We start from the raw sequence: 22467 nt of genomic DNA, 5'->3' as shown, positions 1-22467 counted from the left end.
AGGGAGGGAAAGCTATCTGAGGTTATAATTCTGGGTCTTAGTTGCACACATTCAAAGATGCTGAATATTTATATAGATATTCCTTCCATTGTAGTGCTTTTTAAAATGGTTAGATTCAAATAAAACAATATAGTAAATATAAAAGAGAAAAAAGAAATAAAGAGATAGAAAAAATAAAGAATATCAAATGTCAGAAAACATGGGGGCGGGGGGGGGAGGAGGAAAGAAATGACTTCCATTTTTCCTCTCGGCACATATACGCACAATTCTAATCTGAATCTCTGCTGTTTAAAATTAAAAATCACCCCTTTCAACATAATTCCATCTAAAGATTTGGAGCATTTCCAGAAGACATGTCTAATATTTGGGATTGGAATGAAGATAACATTAGGCAGAGATTTATAGAGTTTATAGGATTAATACATAATTTGCAAAAATAAGAAATGTTTCCATGTCAGGAAAAAAGACTAGAGATCAAGTTTTGCTCCAGCACTTTAATGCTAGATTGAGGACTGATGACACAGATATCATTGCACTTAAGGAAATTCCAATTAGAATACTACACAAGAGAAAATATTATTTTTTTCTGACAATCTATTATAGTATTTTTAAGCTTTAACAATGTTAAGATGTGTGGACTTCAACTCCCAGAATTCTGCAGCCAACATGCATTCTGGGAGTTGAAGCTGTCACATCTTAAAGTTGCTAATATTGAGAAACAGTTACAACAACTTACCCTTTCTCTCTTGTATTTCCATGTATATGTATATGTATATGTATATGTATATGTATATGTATATGTATATGTATATGTACATGTATATGGGAGTTTATGCTCCACAGTTCAAATCTTTGAATGTGGACAGACTAGAGGTAAAAAAAGGCTTTACAGTTACTGATAGTAAATAACAAATCAGAAGACAAAATATTTTTTGTCACAATTACATTATAAAGAATTTAACTGCCCAGTGTGCTGTGATTCTCATTTTAATATTCTCCTTATTTTGGCTTCTTTTTGAATAAAACTCAAGATATTGTTACATATACATATATAAAATTACATAAAACTATATTTCACCCAGTATTAAATTGCTTCTCAGAGTGTTTACAGTTCCTACTTGCTCAAAGTTAAATTCAACTGAAATAAAAATCTGCTTTTATTACTGACATATTTAAGAATGCTTTTTGGTCTTAACACAATTATCCAAAAATCAATAATATTTTTGGATATACTTGCAAATAGCAAACATTTTGTTTAATTAATCAACGATCAAGTTTTTTGTATGGTTAGATTTATTTATTTTATTTATTTATTTATTTTAATTCCATTTATATCCCGCCCTTCTCCGAAGACTCAGGGCGGCTTACAAGCTTAGCAGTAGCCTTCATTCTATGTATATGCCTGCTTATTAGGGCTTTCACACACCCCCAAGCGGCATTATTACAAAGTCAGCTTAATTGCCCCCAACAATCTGGGTCCTCATTTTACCTACCTCAGAAGGATGGAAGGCTGAGTCAACCTTGAGCCTGGTGGGATGCGAACCTGCACTAATTGCAGGCAGCTGGTGTTACTTAAGGAGGCATTAGCCCACTGCTCCACCAAGGCAGATTGCATTTAAAATTAACTGAATGTTTAATGAAAGCAATGTCTGAAATCATACAAGCCAAATGAAATTTTACAAAATCCTTGCAAGCTTAAAGTTTCAGGATTTATTTATTTTATTTTATTTTATGTTTATTTTAACGCCAGATCCGTCGTTAACAAGGCTCCCCTCATCCAGGACTTGATTGAGGAAGAATGTGCGGATCTGGCGTGCATCATGGAGACTTGGTTGGGCTCGGAGGGAGGTGTTCCTCTGACCGAGTTATGCCCTCCAGGTTTCCATGTGCTACACCAGCCGTGGGCTCAGGGAAGGGGTGGTGGGGTGGCGGTGGTTGTCCGGGAGACTTTATGCCCACGGGAGACCACCATTGTCCAGATGGCCGGGAGTGAGTCCCTCCTCCTGAGATGTGGCCCTTGGGCTCAGTTGGGCCTGTTGCTCACATACCTGGCGCCCAGCTGTGTGGCAACAGCCCTGCCCGAGCTGCTCGATACCCTCTCAGGGTTGGCGGTGGAGTTCTCCAGGCTTATAGTTCTGGGTGACTTCAACCTGCCTTCACTGGGAGGGTCGTCTGAGTTAGCTCAGGAGTTCATGACTTCCATGATGGCCATGGGCCTGACCCAAGTAATTCAGGGCCTGACTCATGTGGGGGGTCACACTCTCGACCTGGTGTTCCTGTCTGGACAGTGGTGGGATGATCTGGGAGGGGGTTCTCCAACCATTGTTCCCCTGTCATGGTCAGATCATCATCTCCTGCGGCTGGTCTTCCGTTATGCCACCCCCCACCGCTGGGTAGCAGAACCGACCAGATGGTTCCGCCCCTGGCGCCTAATGGACCCGGAATGGTTCCAGATGGCACTTGGGTCTATACCCATCACCCTCACCCACAGCCCAGTTGATGCCTTGGTGGATGCCTGGGAAAGGGCGGCCACCGGGGCACTTGACTGTGTTGTACCCTTGCGACCTCTGACCTGGTGCAGATCCCGTCGGGCTCCATGGTTCTCTGCGGAGCTCCGGGAGATGAAGCGTCGGAGACGGGGTCTAGAGAGTGGTTGGAGGTCCAGCCGATCAGAATCTGACCGATTGCAGTTAAGAACCTTTATAAGGTCTTATCTTGTGGCAATGAAAATGGCGAAGTCTAATTACTTCACTACCCTCATCGCGTCCGCAGATAATCGCCCGGCCGCCCTGTTTAGGATGACTCGCTCCCTCCTTAACCAGGAGGTGAGGGAGGATCCCTTACAGGGACGAGCCGAGGAGTTTAGTCATCATCTGGTGGACAAAATCACTCAGATCTGGGCCGGTCTGGACTCTGACTGGGCAGAGTCTGATGTGGAGGAATCGGACGGTCTTGAGCATGTTATCTGGACTGAGTTCGATCCTGTTTCTCCTGATGATGTGGACAGGATCATGGGGAGGCTGAGCACCACCACCTGTTTGTTGGATCTGTGCCCCTCTTGGCTGATTTATGCGGCCCGGGAGGAGACACGAGGCTGGTTCCAGGCAGTAATAACTGCTCCTTTGAAGGAGGGTGTCTTCCATGCCTCCTTGAAGGAGGCGGTGGTGAGACCCCTCCTCAAAAAGCCTTCCCTGGACCTGGCTGTTTTAAATAATTATCGTCCAGTCTCCAACCTTTGCTTTTTGGCGAAGGTTGTCGAGAGTGGTGGCGCATCAGCTTCCTCTCTTCCTGGAGGAAACCGATTATCTGGACACGTACCAATCGGCCCGGACACAGCACGGAGATGGCATTGGTCGCGCTGGTGAATGATCTCTGGTGGGCTCGGGACAGGGGTTGCTCCTCTGTCCTAGTCCTATTAGATCTCTCAGCGGCTTTTGATACCATCGACCATGGTATCCTACTGCGGCGTCTCAGGGGGTTGGGAGTGGGAGGCACTCGCCGTGATGTCCCTTTGCCTGGAGGCAGTCCAGGTCTGGATGGGGAGAAACAGGCTTCGTCTCAATCCTGCCAAGACTGAGTGGCTGTGCATATCGGCATCTTGGGTTAACCAGACCATTCCACCTTTAACGATGGGGGGTGAGGTGTTACCCCCCGTTGATAGGGCTCACAACTTGGGCGTCCTCCTGGATTCACGGCTCAATTTTGAAGACCATATAGGAGCCGTGACCAGGGGGGCTTTTGCCCAGGTTCGCCTGGTGCGCCAGTTGCGACCCTACCTGGACTGAGATGCCCTACGCACAGTCACTCATGCGCTCGTGACCTCCCGTTTAGACTACTGCAATGCTCTCTACATGGGGCTGCCCTTGAGGACCACTCGGAGGCTTCAGCTGGTGCAGAATGCGGCTGCGCGAGTTGTGATGGGGGTTTCCTGATACTCCCATGCAACACCTCTACTCCGCAAGCTGCATTGGCTTCCGGTTGCCCTCCGGGTGAGATTCAAGGTGCTGGTGATGACCTATAAAGCCCTAAATGGTGAGGGTCCGGGATATCTGAGGGAACACCTGCTGCCGGCATTGAGCTCCCTTCGTCCAGTGCGCTCCCACAGGGAGGGTCTTCTCAGGGTGCCGCCGGTAAAAGATTGCCGGCGGATAACACCCAGGTGGAGGGCCTTCTCAGTGGGTGCGCCTGCCCTCTGGAACCAGCTGCCAGTGGAGCTTAGGACTGCCCCCGACCTCCGTTCATTCCGCCGGGACCTGAAGACCTGGTTCTTCGAGGTCTTTGGCCCAGGCTGAGAATCTTAATTTTAATTTTTAATTGGGGTTTTTATTTGTCAGGGATTGATATAATTTTTTAATGGTTTTTAACTTTTGTATTTTTTGTTTTTAATCACCCTGTAAACCGCCCTGAGTCCTTCGGGAAAGGGCGGTATATAAGTACAATAAAATAAAATAAATAAATAAATAAAAGGAATATACAAACATCCAGCCATGTACTCTTTCATTTTATTAACCTAGCATGTGACCTAATTAAAAGATTGATAATTATTATCCTTTCCTTGTATTAACATTAGCTTCTCTGATATCAGGACTTGGTTTATTTTTTGACCAGCAGTTTTACAGGAGAATAGTAAATAGCTAAGAATCATTTTCAGTAAGGATTTCAATAGAGGAAAGTGTAATTGTTCTTTACTTACTTTGTCCTTATGGCCCAGAAATATCTGATTCCATCAAGTATGACATAACCACTAGGAGAAACTTCCTTATGTTTGACAGTTGACCTTGACCAACTGGAAGGCACTTGAAAGGAAGTGAGACATTTGTTTGCTGGCAATATCATACAGTTCAAACATTCTGAGCTCTAATGTCAATATGGGTATGAATGGTTTCTCGTACAGAAAGATTACTCTGAAACATAAGAGAACAGAGGTGGGGTTTGAATGTATGAAGGCATGTATTTCATTTATATGGCATCATGTTTGAGAAATACTTTTAAAAGAGTGGTATTTTTAAATACAGCCTTTGGGCAGCATAAAATCAAAGCACTACAAGATGAAAATATAGCAAAAGAGCTATGCCAAATAAAATTCTGGGCCTAGCAGTTCATTATGAGCCAAATCCAAAAGGATAATTTGTTTGCTATATAAGCATAGAACAGAAGTTGCCCACAAATACACCTGAATCTATATCTGCCAAAAGAAATGAGATGTAATACAGCTCTCTGATCTATTAGTAAAAATACAGGCCTCCAGATGAATATTACAATATTTACCTTCTAAGACTGCTTAGAAACATTAAAAGGAGCTAACATAAATGCCTTTTGCTGCTTGAGAGTCGTTAAATAGATAAACATCTATCCAGTTGGAAAAGACTAAAAATCCACCAAGTTAACCACCGTTAGCTTATCCAAGTCTGGTTGGTGGGCACAGTTAAAAAAAAAAGTCCAATGTTTTATTTAACTTTTCAAAATTTTATAGGTAGATATACTGTATTAGGTGAAAATTGACATGAAACTTATTGTACATGTACTCATATACTAAGGTAAAAGGCACCAGGTCTCTAGCTTAAGTCAATAATTGATCAATAAGAATAAAGCTTAAGTTCCAACTTTGATCAGACCCACTTCAAGTCAGAGTGCTGAGTTAGGCACTTAAAACTACTGAAACATAGCTTGAAGAAATCTGATTGTGCATTTTCCAGCTTAATATATTTAAGAATGAACCAGACAGATGTACAGCAGTTGGACTAGAAATTTGACCTACTGTAGCTCATGATTTTCTGCAAACTTAATAAACATTTAATTCTGGTTCAGACCATGAACCTTTGCTCAGAAGGCCCTTCCCTTTTCTAACTGGATAACTGATCTATACAGCCTCATTTGCGTGCCAGTTTGTTTCATTCAAAAGCCTTTAGCAAACAGTGTCAGTCTTGTAGACGCTTTAAGTTATTAACTTTTTTCTGCAGAATAGGTAGAATGAAGTCCAGCTGCCATATCTAACACAAGGTAATTATCGGCTTTTGCATCTTAGGGGGAGCATCTAAATTGATGAATTGATTATTAGCAAAGACATAGGGTAAAAAAATTCTTCTGGCGATGAATATCTATAAAAATATCTTAGTAGCAGTACCATAGGTCATCACTCTTTAGATGATTATTGATTACCAAGAAATTGACCACATTAAGATTACATAAAACAAGAAAATAATCTAAAACATTTCTTGACTCCCTTTCCCAGTAAGTAAACTCTCCAGGAATATCAACTTACATCATCAAGGATAAAACTGTCCATTAGTCTTTGAGGCTAAATATTAGTCAGCAAAGTTACATGCCCTAACTTTGGAAGTCTGAATCTGTAACAAGGAAGAGAGTTTAAGTAACAACACAACAAATGAAACATAAAAATAAGTAAGAAAAATAAAAACAGATAAAACAGGAATAGAGGAATTATTCTTTATATAAATCTGTATAGAAATATCTGTTGGTTTTAGTTTTACTACAACACTTTCTGGCAAACTAGATATAAATTAATATGCTCTTTTGGGAGAGGTCAGATTTTTTTAAAAAACAGCAAATCCCTACTGGGTTCATACACTTTGTTATGCATGTTTATTTAGTGATGGTGCTACAATAAAGGAATATAATTCATATGAATGGGAAAGCATAGAACAAAAAGCTTTTCATAGACTTTGAACATGCCGATTACCTTTGAATAGATATATTTTCTTCCAATTCAAGATGACGTCTTTGTTTATCATAACCCATATTGACTATTCAGGTCTATCATATTTCATGTCTAGTTTTATTTAAATTGGACCAAAATTGATTTTAAAGAATCAGTCTTTCATTTTTATATGAAGATACTTATATGAGGATTCATATCATTATATCTACATGCTTAAAGCAAGGTTTGATGTCCTAGAACATACACTGCAACTTAACATTGCTTATCACATAGAAATGCCATAGTGCTATAGCATTGTCTTATATCTGAAATGTCAGTCAAAAATTAATAACTGTGCTGCAGGGTAGTGGTCATTATCCAACCATTAAATAGTTCACATTCAACTTCAGTCTAATTTTAGGCCATCTTCTGTCTCATTTCAGAAGGTTTTTGGAAGTAATCACATCTGGCAAAAACAATCTCTTCAACTCGGTTGGTTTGTGTGGAGTGAGAGAAAGAGACTTAAAAGGAATGTCAGCAAAGGCTCTGTCTTAGCTTTTAAAGATATATATATACCAATCTGTTTTACATTGGTGGTTTTATAGACATATGTGTATGTATGTGTGTATGTCATAAGTTTACATATGACACAAATACTCTCAAGAAAGTTTCTAGTGTAAATGCAAATTAAAACAGCTTTTAACACAACATCATAGCATCTTTCATGAGAAAGTAACAAAGAACAGTTTTGTAATGAAGGTGGTAAATGGACCCCAATTGTCAAAAGATTCCATATGTATGGAATATGGCTCAATATCCCAAAACAAACAAACTCACTTGGAATTCCAGTAACAAAGTTTTTATTTAAAAAGAAGCGTTTGCAAAGGCTTGGTGAACTGAAACCCACACAGGAGTTCAGTCACAGCTTACAGAGCTGTTTGACACATTTTTATATCCTATCCCTGACACAGATTTCCCCGTCCCTTATCACACTCAATGCCCCTTCCCTAATCATCCAATAAACTATTCGGACCACCTAAAACCACTGTCCCTCCCATGTTCCAGGAAGCCCCTTTGTACACATTCTATCTATCACCATCAAATTTTCTGTTAACAAAGCTCAGTTCCTATAGTTATTTCTGTATTTCCTTTGCTTGCGGTTTAGATTAGCTAGCATTTTCAGCTTGTCACATTTGTACTTGTCAACTTTTAGATGAGATAAGGGAGATAATCTGTTATGTATTGGGCTTGTGGTGTTACACCACGTGCGTTGCTGGAGCAGCTAACGGCTCTCCAACAACCCAGACAAGCCGTCTCCGGTCTTGCAATTGGTTAGCCCCAGGCGGCAAAAGTGGGTTCAAACCTATTGGCTGCCGCCTAGGGGCTAGACCAGGAGTGTCAAACTGTTGGCCCGTGGGCCGGATGCGTCATGAAGAAACCGCGCCTACCCCAATTGCCAGCAATGGGGAAAAAGTTCCAATACGTTGCGCAACATCATGTGACGTCGCGAGTTTGACATGTCTGGGCTAGACTATATATTGTGGCTGGTTGCGGCCCAAGTTCCAGTACAGTTCCAACAAAAATAGAAGTATGAGTTATCCTGTATTCAGCCTTGTGTCATCATTCCTGCTCCCAAGAGCCCACGACTTAACACAATCATTATTACTTAGGATTTTCAGGTGGCTTCTTCTAAAGTCCTTTAGACTCGTTAGAAATTTCTGAATAATATTTTATTGCTTTCAATCCACCCTTTCTTTTCTTTATCCTTTCAGAAATTTATAAATAATTCAAAAATACACTTTTCATATATGTGTTACATTTTATAGTTATATGTCGGCAAGCAAGCCTAAGTTATAGTGATCCCAGTTATAAAGGGGTTCACATCCATTCTGATAGTTCTTCTTCTACCTCTCTGGGATTTTCCAGTATCTCACTTTCTTGTTATTCTTCCTCCTCATTATCCCTCAGACACATCATTTTCTCATTTTTATATGGTGGGGGTTCTCCTAAAAACATTATTTTATTAATGGCATTTTCTCTTAATCTCTGTACCAGTCCTCTTATGTTTGATTAGCCTGTATACACCTTAAATCTATCCATTCTATATCCCATAGAATTTGAATATCACTATCTCCCAATATAATTGAATTTAACTCAGGTTGTGTTTCTGCTGCCTAAATTTCAATTTCTCCTATAATTGGGTAAGTGGGCTAAAGAGTCTGTTGATGTCAGACCTTTACATATTTTTAACCAATCCTCCGCTATTACTGTGTCACACGTTTCTTCACAGGGACAGACTGTCCACAATCACAATAGTGATAAGAACAACATTCAGTGACACCATTGCAATCACAGAACCAACACATTATGTAGAAGTTTGTAGAATGCGGAGGTCCACAGCTTCTTCTGGAGTCCTTGGATGGAATAACATAGGCCACCACTCAGATTGAAAAAGCCAGAAAGCTGCTACTCCTGCAATGAGAAAAATCACAAACAAACCCAGGCTATTATTTCTTCACCCCACAATGACCACATCAGGTTTCTGTAAATTTTTATTCCAAGAGGGTCTTCTCCAGGAATTATTTTCCACTCTTTTCGCTCCACTCTTTTTCTTTCTTTTGAACTGCTGTTTCAGTTGTTAGGAGGACTTGGTAGGGACCCCAGGCTGAAGTAAGTTTTTCTTCGCACCAGCTTTTTATCAGGACCCAATCACCAGGCTGAAACTTGTGGACAGCAAACTCCAATGGAGGTGTCGGGGCTAACAATCCTTGCTTGCTGAGAAAAGACAAAGCAGAAAACAGCCCCAGTATCTAATTCTTTATAACAGTGGCGTAGCGTGGGGGGTGCAGGGGGGGCCGGGCGCACCGGGTGCAACATCTGGGGGGGCGCGGTCGCACTCGCAGCTCTCTGCCCCTGCCTGGCTCACTCACTCTCTCTCACTGCAGTGCTGGCTGTGCGAATCCGATCCGAGCCGCCGGGTCGCCGCCCACTGTGGAGGGGGGGGGGGTGCCAGGCGTGCGGTGCGGTTAGGGGGCGCAAATTACTTGCTTTGCCCCAGGTGCTGACAACCCACGCTACACCACTGCTTTATAAACATGTCATTTAGTATCAACTCTTTGCTTTTAATATAAATTTAGTCAAATTTCAATTTAATCAGATTCCATTCAGATGGAAACAAATTTCCCTTAAGTAGGTTAAAACATTAAATTTTACATCCACCCCACCTTCTTCAAACCAGAATTCTAAGCAGAGAAAAAAAAATAGTTAAAAAGATCAGACCCCCCCCCCCTTTTCCTTTCTCTCTCTCTTGATCTTGAAGCAACACAGCCAGGGGGCGGGGTAGAGACAGGAAAATAAGAAGAAATTACATGAAAATCTCACCACTAACAAAATAGTTTTCTCTTTTTCACATGCATTTTCCATGAAGTCTCTCACACATCCTCCATGAGACTCCTCGTGCAAACGCTTAAACAACAAAAAATCTGCAGTTTATTGTTTCTTTCATAGTCAGGGGGGAAAGAGCTCACACTCTCTCTCTCTCACACACACACACACAGAGAAACAGGATCAGCATATCCACACATTCACTTCCATTCAAACTGCTTGCATAAACACTTTCACATACAGATATTTCATTTCATACTTTCTCCTGACAAACCAATAACTATTATTATAATTTCAAGGAGCTGTTCAAAAGCCAATGGGCTACTTTTTTTTTAGCAACAAATCTCTTTCTTTGTTTTTAAGTAAGGCCTTTTTATTAATTATTATTATTAGACACAACACAGACAGACACACATACACTACCTCCACACTCCTCTAACAAAAATGGACTATATAGTACCTGGGGTCCAACAGGCATGTAAACTTCTTTTATTAAACTATATGTTTAGTGCATGACATAGCCAATTTTTAAAACTTCCATATTTTGAGCAAAATGCACTAATGCTTTTAATAGGATTTCTTGTCCACTCAAAATAACAATATTGAGTCATGCTACCTTTACTCTTATCTCAGGTGTATTTTCCAGATGACTCCATCCCATCCTGCTAGCATTTAAAACAGCAATACTTTATCATAATACTTTTACTTTTACCTCAAGTATATAGTTTATTCTGCCAACCTTACCCTCAAATGAAGTAATTAAAATTACCTAACTGTGGCCACTGAGTTCCCTCATCTATTTGTTTTTGTCCCCAAATAAAATAACAATATTGAATCATCAGGTCTTTATCTAAATCTTTTACCATTCTACTATAAGGAGGATGATTCCATCCAGCCAGGATCTTTCCCAGGAGACTGTGAGGAGGGATGAAAACATTCTCTCCCTTTCCCTCATCTTTAGTTCCTCTTCCCTGATCTTGGGAGTCCCCTCTTTGATCCTTTTGTGGCTTCTTGGACAGTCTCTTACCCATCAGTGGTTACCATCTGATTCTGTTATCGTTGTTGACCTTGTGAGACCCCTTTACGCTTCACCAAGCTGTTTCCTCCTTTTCCGGTCAAAGGAGTCCGCTCTCACTCTGCCTTGCCAGCCTTTATGGCTCTCGGGGCATCTCATTCATCCTCTCACAGGTCTCAGATTCACACCAGCCTACTCACCCAGCTGCCCAGGTAACTATGAAAATGCCCTGATTTTCTTACCTGGGTTTGTGCACAGTTTCCTGGCAATTGGTACTTGACTCTTCTCCTTGCCTTGCCAGTCCTTTCAGACCCTCAGGACATTCACACCTTGCTGGGCGTGTATGTCTTGCCAGTCTCCCAGGACCCTCGGGGCATTAAAAAAAATGACCTGACTTCTTTTGTTCCTGGAATCCACTATTTAGCATCTGGTTCTTCATGGGTACTGGGCCGGGGTGGTCACCTTTCAGGAAACCATCAAAATCGACATGGCGCCTGTCTCCTTAGGGGTGGCCACTCCTGGTGATCCAGGGACTGTTTGGATATCCCGGATGAGCCCCCAAGTTCTTAGGAACGTGGCTCAAAATCCCAAAACAAACAAACTCACTTGGAATTCAGTAAAAAAGTTTTTATGTAAAAAGAAGCGTTTGCAAAGGCTTGGTGAACTGAAACCCACACAGGAGTTCAGTCCCACCTTACAGAGCTGTTTGACACATTTTTATATCCTATCCCCGATGCAGATTCCCCCCTCCCCTATTGCACTCAGCGCCCCTTCCCTAATCATCTGATAAACTAGCTGGACCACCTTAAACCACTGTCCCTCCCATGTCCCAGGAAGCCCCTTTGTACACATTCTATCTATCACCATTGCTCGGCTCCTATAGTTATTTCTGTATTTCCTTTGCTTGCGGTTTAGGTAAGCTAGCGTTTTCAGCTTGTTACATTTGTACTTGTCAACTTTTAGATGAGATAGAGAGACAATCATTATTACTTAGGATTTTCAGGTGGCTTCTTCTAATGTCCTTTAGACTCATTAGGAATTTCTGAATAATATTTTATTCCTTTCACATATTTATGGCAATTATGCCATTCGCCTCTTTGTGTCTTAATTCATCCACAGATATGCAGGGTAGTTATATGTAGTTACTTGCAAGTTAATGTAGCCTTAGCTTATCTAGTTGTCTTTCCTGTGTAACTTATCCTGGAAGAATGACATGAATCCTGCAATAGAGATTCCATTTTAACTATTTGTTCCATTAGGGTGGTATCCTGGTATCCAGCTCCTGTTGTTGAATGCCAAGTCTGCCTAAAGCAGGGGTGTCAAACTGCTGGCCTGTGGGCCGGATGCATCATGAGGAAACTGCGCCCACCCCATTGCCAGCAACAGGGAGAAAGTTCCGATACGTCGCACGACGTCACATGACGTCACGAGTTTGACATGTCTGGACTAAAGTAAAGGTTGCCTCATCTTACACTATCTAAATGTGGTTGGAAGCAGGGGCATTTCCCCTCTTGGGATATGCTCAATTAAGTCTTTCATAGCCACAAACTAAGGGGAAGGAAGGTGGAATGGCATTGTCATTTGGGAGATTAAAGATCACTGTCCCACAGACAACTGGGTGTAAGGCCTTACTAGTAAAGTTGGTCTCTAAGGTTGGAATGCTGCTCTTGTATTGTCTTTTGTGTGACAGAACAGCTTCCCCTCTTGTGTTGCTGAGTCTCATTGGGAGGTTGGTGGTACAATTCTTGAGGCTACTTGTCTTTGAGGATTTCAACATTTGAGGAGTTCTCTGGGAAAGGAATCAGATGTGGTTCACGAGTTTGACACATTGTAGAGGCTACCCTCTAGATCTGTTATTTGGCTCTACACACTCTGGGGGAGTGATGGGCAGGAAGGTTATTTAAAGAATTTTTGTGAGAAATTTTCTATAATAGAGATTGAGCTCTAAGTCCTTCAAGTAAGAAATGCCACAAGACTTGATACTCTCTCCGCTCCTATTCAAATGCACATGAAATCTCTGGGTGGGATAATCTGTCAATGTGGGGTTAGGTTTTTATAACTCTACATCTTGACACATGGCCAAATAAGTGATGGTGTTGTTGAAGGAAAAGTCTTCATCATGGTTCAGTCCAAGCCGGGAATAAACAACATGGTGAACTGCTTTAGAAAGAAGGTTGCAGTTTATTTAAGAGGAGAGCCAGACAGGAAGATGGCTCTGGAAGAAAAGAGAAAAAGCACATGTAGTAGGGAGTGGTGGGGTTTTACACCTTCTTGAGCCTTTTGTTTGGAGTTGTTCCTGTGGCATGAACTGTGACCTGAGTCTGAGTGTGCCTTTCTGGTATTCTGATGGTGGTGGGTTAATCCTATTATGTCCCAAAGGTCATATTCTGCTTTCCTGGGGCTGGGGCTGATGACTCTTAGATTTTTGGTGTGAGGGATTGTTGATTCTAGGGATCTTTCTTCCTAATCCCAGTTTCCTGACTCCAGTCTTTCTGACAAGATTATCGCATCTGCATTTCTGCAGACCTGGTTTCTGTTTGGGGCATAAAGACTTAGGGGGGAGGGGTGTTGGTTTCTGCATTTAAAATCCTTTGTGGAAATATAATATCCTGCCTTTTTAATATTTCCAAAAATATTTCTTTCTCTGGGGGGGGGGGCTTACTTCCCACAGTGTCAAAGTGCTGCCAGGTACCTGGTGGCTGACAGGTTCTGGAATGGGAAGAACAGGTTGAGACCCAATCCCAGCAAGATGGAGTGATTTTGGGCTCAAAGGCCTACCTATTCCAATGAGGTTTCATGGTTGACTCAGAATGAACTAGCATTAATCAAGATAAAATTGGTTTGCACTTTAGGGTCTCTGTGCCTCACAGCTCCTGGTTTAGAAGCAACTGGTGGCTGTAACCAAGAAGATTTTTGCCCAGTTCCAGCAATTTTTTTATATTTTTAAAAATTAACTACCGTAGTTTCTGGCGTATAAGACTACTTTTTAACCCATGAAAATCTTCTCAAAAGTCAGGGGTCGTCTTATATGCCGGGTGCTGAAAATTTAGGGACAGGGCTGGCTGGAAAACCTGGAGCGGATCTACCATTTAGTCTGTGCAGGGAAAGCGGGACCAATTGGAGAAGAAGCTGCAGTCTGTGATTTTTTACAGATTGGGGTCTGGGCGTCTTTCCTTCTAAAGTTGAAGAGCAGCTGTAGTATATCCCAAATGGAAAGGCAGGTGGGGAAGGCAGCAGCCAGAGCACCAGCTTAGCTGTAAGGACACATTTGACTCAGGAACTGGGCGGGCTGGCTGGAAAACCTGGAGCGGATCTCCCATTTGGTCTTTTTTTTTAAAATCCCATTTATATCCTGCCCTTCTCCGAAGACTCAGGGTGGCTTACAATTTAAAGCACAAATCAATGTGCTTAGCAATAGCCTTCATTCTGTGTATATGCCTGTGTATATGTTTATTAGGGCTTTCACCCCCCCACACAAGCAGCATTATTACAAAGTCAGCTTATTGCTCCCAACAATCTGGGTCCTCATTTTACCTACCTTGGAAGGATGGAAAGCTGAGTCAACCTTGAGTCTGGTGGGATGCGAACCTGCACTAATTGCAGGCAGCTTGTGTTACTTAAGGCTCTGCGCAGGGAAAGCTTTAGAGTGAATTAGGAAAAGTGAAAAAGTGAATTAGGAAAATAGGGAATGGTTGCTGGAATCAGGGGCTGCCCCAAAGAAGAGGGAGTCAAGCTATTCTCCAAAGCACCTGAAAGCAGGACAAGAAGTAATGGATGGAAACTAATCAAGGAGAGAAGCAACCTAGAACTAAGGAGAAACTTCCTCACAGTTAGAACAATTAACCAGTGGAACAACCTGCCTCCAGAAGTTGTGAATGCTCCAACACTGGAAGTTTTTAAGAAGAGACTGGACAGCCATTTGTCTGAAATGGTATAGGGTTTCCTGCCTTAGCAGGGGGTTGGACTAGATGACCTCCAAGGTCCCCTCCAACTTCTTCTTCTTCTTCTTCTTCTTCTTCTTCTTCTTCTTCTTCTTCTTCTTCTTCTTCTTCTTCTTCTTCTTCTTCTTCTTCTTCTTCTTCTTCTTCTTCTTCTTCTTCTTATTATTATTATTATTATTATTATTATTATTATTATTATTATTATAATAATAGTTTAATCCACTTGCACTTTTTTATGTTTACGTGTTTGATGACAAACAGCCTTATGTTTATAAGTGACAGTTTTCCTACTAAGCACCTGCATGTCATAAGCATTTGAATTAAAATTACCATATTAAAATCAAATCTGATGTTTTTAAATTTTTATTTGGTGTGCGTTGGAAGAGGGGTAGTCTTATACGGCGAGTATAGCCCAAACCCTATAATTTAACAGGAAATGTAGGGGGTCGTCTTATACGCCCAGTCATCTTATACGCCGGAAAATATGGTAAATACAAAAATCAAAGACAGGAAAAGAATATAAAATTATAAAAGAAGAAAAAAAGATAAAAAGAAATTTATCAATATATTGCAATTATGGTTTATTACAGTCATCCCTGTGATCTATATTATTATAATCAATCCTGCAAACCTCTGAATACTTGGGGCCATATGTTTATCTTTCTGATGTTGAACAGTAAGCCTTTTGCCCAAACGTGCTTTTCAAAAGGCAACTGGACTTACTTTGTTTTTTTTTCCTTGAAAATGTTTTGCTTCTCATTGAAGAAATAGATGTTGAAAGCTGTTGCAGGTAAGGAAGACTATAACCATTATATCCATTCTAGAAATGAAGTTGTATAGTTGTCACCAACAAGCATATTATTGTTAAAAAGTATCTTCTGTTGAGGATAATAGAGTTGTGTTTCATATTGGCCATAATATAATTTGCACAGATTGCCTCAAGAAAGCTCTCAGACAGACACTCAAGAATCTGGAAGATTTGATCAAGACTGCCTGTGTGCCAGCATGTCCCACACCCTAATTAATTTTATTCATTTTTTTGTTTTTACTTTTATTGTTTCCTGTGCCTCCAGAATGAATCATTGCTACTAATGATTAATGAAACTTTATTGTTAAAGTACAACCATGTATAGATTGAGATTAGCTGAGCCTCCCTTCGTGCTCCCACCCCCCAACTCACAGTGACAACAAACCTCCATCTTATTATACCATGTGAACTAATTGCACCACACACTGGCCTCACAAGTCAATTCTGCATAAAGTTTATAAAAAATATTTCCCGTTCAAAAGCCTAACAGCCCACGGATAAAAGCTGTTTTTCAGCCTGTTGGTGCGGCTGGCTATACTCCTATATCTCCTACCCTGATAATTTTCCTCACTCTTCCAAGGCAACGAGCCCTGGCAATGTCATCCAGTGGTGTCAGAGGACAACCCACAATGTTCTGTGCTGTACTTACCACCCTCTGTAATACTTTCCTATCCACGGCTGTCAGACCAGCATACCAAACCACAATACCATACGAGAGGACACTCTCTATAGTAGACCGGTAAAAGAGGGTCATTAGACATTGTTCTACCCTGTTCTTCCGCAAGACCCTGAGAAAGTGAAGCCTCTGTTGGGCCTTTCTAGCCACCTGGGTTGTATTAACTTTCCAGGTCAGATCTTCGCAGAGGTAGACTCCCAGAAATTTAAAGGAGGAAACTCTCTCCACACAGTCCTCCCCGATATAAAGTGGGGCAGGTTCCTCCTTTTTTTAGCCAGAAGTCTAGCACCATCTCTTTCATCTTGCCGATGTTCACGTGCAAGTTGTTGTTACTACACCATATGGATAGTTTTTGTACCTCCGCCCTGTATGCTGTCTCATCCCCACCAGTTTTTGTATCTGAATTTAGACCTCTGTACAGATAGTCCTTTTTCAGTGACTACTTATTTAGTGGCCATTCGCAGTTAAAACAGTGATGAAAAGTAATTGTATGGCCAATGCTCACATTTTTGAAATTTGCAGGTGTGTGAAAGGAAAAGCTAAAATAAAACCAGTTGGCTTTTGTTCAGTGGCCTGGTTAATAATTACCTACCAGATATGAATAACAAACTTATTGTTCCTTCATAACTTCCCTTTTTATTGTCAGCTCAAAGAAAGCAGCTAAGAACTTCTTCCTGATTCTGCAGTAGAACGATTTAAAGGGGATCACTTCTGAGAAATTTTCCTTCCGTTTGAGAATCCTTCTTTCTGGAGTAAGAAAAGATGGCAGGTGTGAGCTCATGTATGAAATACTCTATGTTTGTCTTCAACTTTTTATTTTGGGTAAGTCTGAGTTGAAAAATATATATACCAGAATGATTAATGAAATATCGGTTGCCTTAAAATGTGATATTTTATGAGGAGTTGGAGTCACCTGTTCCAATAGCAGTACTGGACAAGGATGAAGATAAATCCTTTGTTATTTGTAGGACTGGACAAAAAGTGGTAAGACTTAAGTTTGAAAACAAACTTGTCTGGGACAAATGGAGAAAAGCCTTAAATATAATACTTTTCTGGACAAGTGTGTAAATGTTGGAAGTTGACTACCTTTTGAAATAACTGTTCTGTAGCAAAATACAAATATATAGATTATCTGCCAACATATTTATCAAATTTTAAAGCTTTGTTTCCTAATGTAGTCATGATTGTTTTCAAATTGGGTGTGTGATCATGTACTGAATTTCAAGAAATTACTGGGAAAGTTGCATATTGCTTACTTTCCTACTCTTTCTGAACCATTCCTGTTTCTGTGATTTATTACTCAGTGTCCACTCCAAAAACAGACTGACATCCCACCTTGTAGCCTTTAAATAATGAATTACAAGGTGAGGAAAAAGTGGAGATTTTTTTAATGAAAAAGAATTTGGTATGAATAATTAAATCTGTTCAAACACTTGGCAAAAAAATTGTGTTTAAGATAGGTACGGTTCCGGAACCTCTGTCTGCAATAACCTTTTTTCAGAGTAAATTTGCCACTGTTCTCTGTCCAGTCTGGCTCGGTGATGTACTTCCATGATTTATCACTTTCCAAACATATTTTGGTTTTATTTCTATGTTATTGTTTCAGCCACGTATTTTCAGATAAATCTGTGGAGTAAAGTGGCCCTTACTGTCAAAACTTGATTTTTGAGTGAACCATTTTTTTTAATAGCCAGTACCATGCCAAGTGATATCATGCTGTATCTTGAAGGGACAAAGTCAAATAACATGTCTGGGATTGGGTGGAGGTGAAATGACTACTTTCAGTCTTGGCCTAAAACATGTCACTGCTTATCACCCCATAATTCTCTCTTTTGTTTCTCTCATTTTCTCCCCTTCATACAGAAACACACATTTAGGCCCTACCAAGTCTGAGAATACTTTGAGGGTCCTAAAAGTAGTTAAATGCTAGGAATGACTTGTGGTTATGGCCTGCCTCCCATGCTATAAGACAATTTTAGGATGTGAGATGAGGTAAAAGAAAGAATGGATGAAAAAATTGTTGGTAACTTGATGGAAGAAAGTGAGATGATGGTTAGCAGATTTTGAGTGGTTTATCAATATGGTTATGTGTGGGCAGTGGGGGAGAGAAAGTGAGACCTTGAGATGTGAGTCTGAAAAAAATATAATTTTAAAGGAATGGTTTTGTTTTTTAGAGATGAGGTCTCATATTTACCTTGCATTCAGTTTCTTGGATACATTGTTGGTTTGATAAACTGATGTTTTAGGATTGTTCACTTGCATTTTACAAACATTTTGTGATTAGCTATCTCGGTATGGCAACAATGACACTTCCTCAAAATCTGAAATATCCTACTGATACTCAGAGATCATATTCCATTCATAGATTATTAGTAAAATTACATCTATACATATAAGCCTATGTCTAACTATTCATCTTTGAGAGGATGGGAAAATTTATTGTCATCCATCCAAATTTACTTGATCAGGTTCCAAGAAAACCTGAAATCCCATTGTGATTTATTCAGAAGCATTAATGATCAGAGAAATTAGTTCTTAACTTCCCCTCCTAATCTCTTGTGACCTCTTACATACAAAAAGAAACACTACCATTCTGTACAGTTGCTGGCCAGGTTCCCAGTATTTCAAATAAAGAAAGTCCCTGCTCCCCTTCCATGGGATAAGGAAACAATCCCCCCCCAGTCATAATATACTTAATTGTTCAGTGGGTTAGGACGCTGAGCTTGTCGATCAAATGGTCGGCAGTCTGGCAGGTCGAATCCCGAGTGCCGCGTAACAGAGTGAGCGCCTGTTACTCGTCCCAGCTTCTGCCAACCTAGCAGTTCAAAAGCATGTAAAAATGCAAGTAGAAGAATAGGGACCACTACGGTGGGAAGGTAACAGCGTTCCGTGCACCTTTGGTGTCTAGTCATGCCGACCACATGACCACGGAGACATCCTCGGACAAGCGCTGGCTCTTCGGCTTTGAAACAGAGATGAGCACCAGCCCCTAGAGTTGGAAACGACTAGCACATATGTGCGGGGGAACCTTTACCTTTACCTTTATCATTCAAGTAATACTAATCACACTGATGAAGATTTCTGGTTGACCTGAATGTTGAGTAATCTAATCAACTCATAGAAATCTATCCTATGAAAAAATACAGGTAGTCCTCAACTTACAACCACAATTCAGCCCCAAATTTTGTTGCTAAGTGAAACATTTGTTAAGTGAATTTAGCCCCATTTTTCAACCTTTCTTGCCACAGTTGTTAAGTGAATCACTGCAGTTGTTAAATCAGTAACATAGTTGTTAAGTGAATCTGGTTTTCCCATTGACTTCGCTTATCAGAAGGTTGCAAAAAGTGATCACATGACCTGGGGGCACTGCAACAGTCATAAATGTGAGTCAATTCCAAAATGTCAGCATTTTGATCATGTGACCATGGTGATGCTAGAAGGGTTGTAAGTGTGAAAAATGATCATGTCACTTTTTTTCAGTCACAAAGTGAACTGTTGTAAGTCAAGGACTACCTGTAATGTCTTTTGACATTTTCAAATATGAAAGGAAAAGGAACTGACTGCCTTCACTGGTAGGAATATATAAGGGCATACATTTATTTAATGGAGCTTTAGAGCAGAGATAGGCCATTTTTTTAAATGCAATGCTAGCCCATTTTGGTAACAGAAAGAGGAACTGAAACAAGTGGTTGACACAAGTAAGCTTGTATAGCAGGTATATTTATTTATTTACTTTATTATTTATTTGTTTCGATTTATATACCGCCCTTTTCCCGAGGGACTCAGGGCGGTTTACAGAGCAAATTAAAAAAGTGCAATGTACAAATTAAAATAAAATTAAATTAATAGCCCCAAAAGAATTTAAAATTTAAAACAATAAAACCCCTCAGTCCAGGCCGGCTAACTCAAATAGCCAGGATTTTAAGTCCCGGCGAAACGAGTGAAGGTCGGGGGCGATTCGGAGTTCCACAGGCAGTTGATTCCATAGGGCAGGCATGCCCACCGAGAATGCTTTCCCCCTGGGGATCACCTGCTGGCACTCCCTGACCGGCGGGACCCTGAGGAGGCCCTCCCTGTGGGAGCGCACAGGACGATGGGAAGTTGATGCTGGCAGCAGGTGCTCCCTAAGATAATCTGGACCCATGCCATTTAGGGCTTTATAGGTCATCACCAGCACCTTGAATCTCATATATGCTGGGGGGCAAGATTGCCAGACCATATTATAAGCTATATATTGGGGATGGCTGTTTTGCAGCCAGGAACTGTGCTACTTTTGTTTGTTTGCTTGTTTGTTTTCTTAGAGCTGGACATTGTTACAATCACCAGAGGCCCTTTGTCTGGTATTTAAAAATATACTTTTTTTAAAAAAAACCAACAACATCAAACACAGTATTGAGATAAAAAAGCAAGCAAAAAAAGAATTCACAGGGTTTTCCATAGGGTGTGTTAAACAAGATGGCAACATTATCTTTTTATGTGTGTTGCATGTCATAGCAATTTTTTCAAAACAAAATTATATTTTAAGGGAGAAATGGGCATTTTGTCCAAGACAGTACTTGGAAAATAAGATTTATTTTATTAATAGAATCAGTTTGTATATGGTTTTTGGGACTGTTAATGTATATTAAGATGGGATTAAATAATTAAATAATGGAAAAAAAGTTTCAGGCGTCTGCATTAAGTAGTGTCTTCATTATTTATTGATTTTCCCCCCTTTAATTAGATAATTGGATGTATTATTCTGGGAGTCTCCATATGGATGCGTGTCAGCAAAGATATTCAAGAGGTAAATATGCTTTTATCAGTAATAATTGTAGGTGTCAACACATATTACAGCTGCATCTTCCTGGCAAGTCACAGTAAAATAAAGTGGATAAACATGAAATAAATTCTATAGCAGTCACCCCCTAATCCACTTTGGAAGCTGAGATCAATTTCAGGTGATAAATAATTACTTTATATAAAAAAGAAACTTTAATGTAAAAATTATTTTTCCTATTTTAAGTAGCCATGTTTAAAATATACAATGGTGAAGAGGGAAAAATGTAGCTTTTGTGATTTTAAAAACACTGAAAGGGAAAATTATAAAAAAATAAATATAAAAATGTAATTCTCCGAACAGAGTGAAAGATATAACTAGTCTTTTACTGAAGTCACATAGGCCACAAGTTTGCAGAGGGAAAAATAAATATCAGAAACAATAAAGATTTCAATATCACACATAAAAGTAAATCAAACATCTAATTGCTTGTTCCTGGCTAAATATTTACCTCTGTTTTGGGGACAATGGATTATTTCAGCAAATGGTTACTGGTTGTCCACCTTGGATTTTTCTGGATTCTTGTTATTACAGCCTTAAATCAAAGGCAACCAGAAGACTGTGTTGGACCAACAAATGACTTATCCACTAGAGATAACTGGAAAAATGACTTTTTTATGTGAGTTCCTCACATTAAAATGCCCTTCCCACATAGGTAGTTTTTCTCCATCATGATGTATTTCCAATGCTCTTTGAGATGATTAGGAGTCAAAAATGATACATAATGGCACATAATCAATCAATCAATCAATCCTAGGAATACTTGTGTACACTTTTAATCTGACTGAGCAAAATGTGTTATGGTTCACTCAAGCTGTTAACAACTACTGGTTTGATATTTTTTTTACTTTTACTGTTGATTTTATTTTATTTTCCTTAGTTATTTGTATATATATAGATTTATTTTTACTAGCTTTTCATTATAATATATGAGTTTATTTGTCATCCAGGAAATAAAATGACACTGAAAATGCAGGATATGAGTAATGCATAAATATTCATCATTCTGGTCTAATCTAGGAATTGTCTAAAAACCAGGCAATCCCACTTCTGCTTGACCTGTTCCACTTCATCTCGCCCATACTTAACCAATCCACTGCCTCCTTGGGAGTTCCAGCACTAGAGCAATATCCTTGGGTGCTGAACAGTCAGAATGAAATGCCACG

At 40.2% G+C, this 22467-nt stretch overlaps 1 protein-coding gene across 1 annotated transcript in view; it reads left to right on the top strand.

Moving 5' to 3' along the window:
• The window catches only part of TSPAN8 (tetraspanin 8), a 36929-nt gene that overhangs the window by 1859 nt on the left and 12603 nt on the right, over positions 1 to 22467 (top strand). The window contains exons 2-3 of the mRNA XM_083366197.1: positions 17129 to 17304; positions 21206 to 21268. Of these exons, the coding sequence (XP_083222323.1) occupies positions 17245 to 17304; positions 21206 to 21268 (123 nt within the window). The 5' untranslated portion in view covers positions 17129 to 17244. The remainder of the gene's footprint in view (positions 1 to 17128; positions 17305 to 21205; positions 21269 to 22467) is intronic.

This window comes from Vipera ursinii (assembly GCF_947247035.1).
Source record: "Vipera ursinii genome assembly, chromosome: 6".
Lineage (NCBI taxonomy): Eukaryota > Metazoa > Chordata > Lepidosauria > Squamata > Viperidae > Vipera > Vipera ursinii.
The sequence above is the reverse complement of the archived record's forward strand: the minus strand, read 5'-3'. Positions and strand labels throughout refer to the sequence as shown.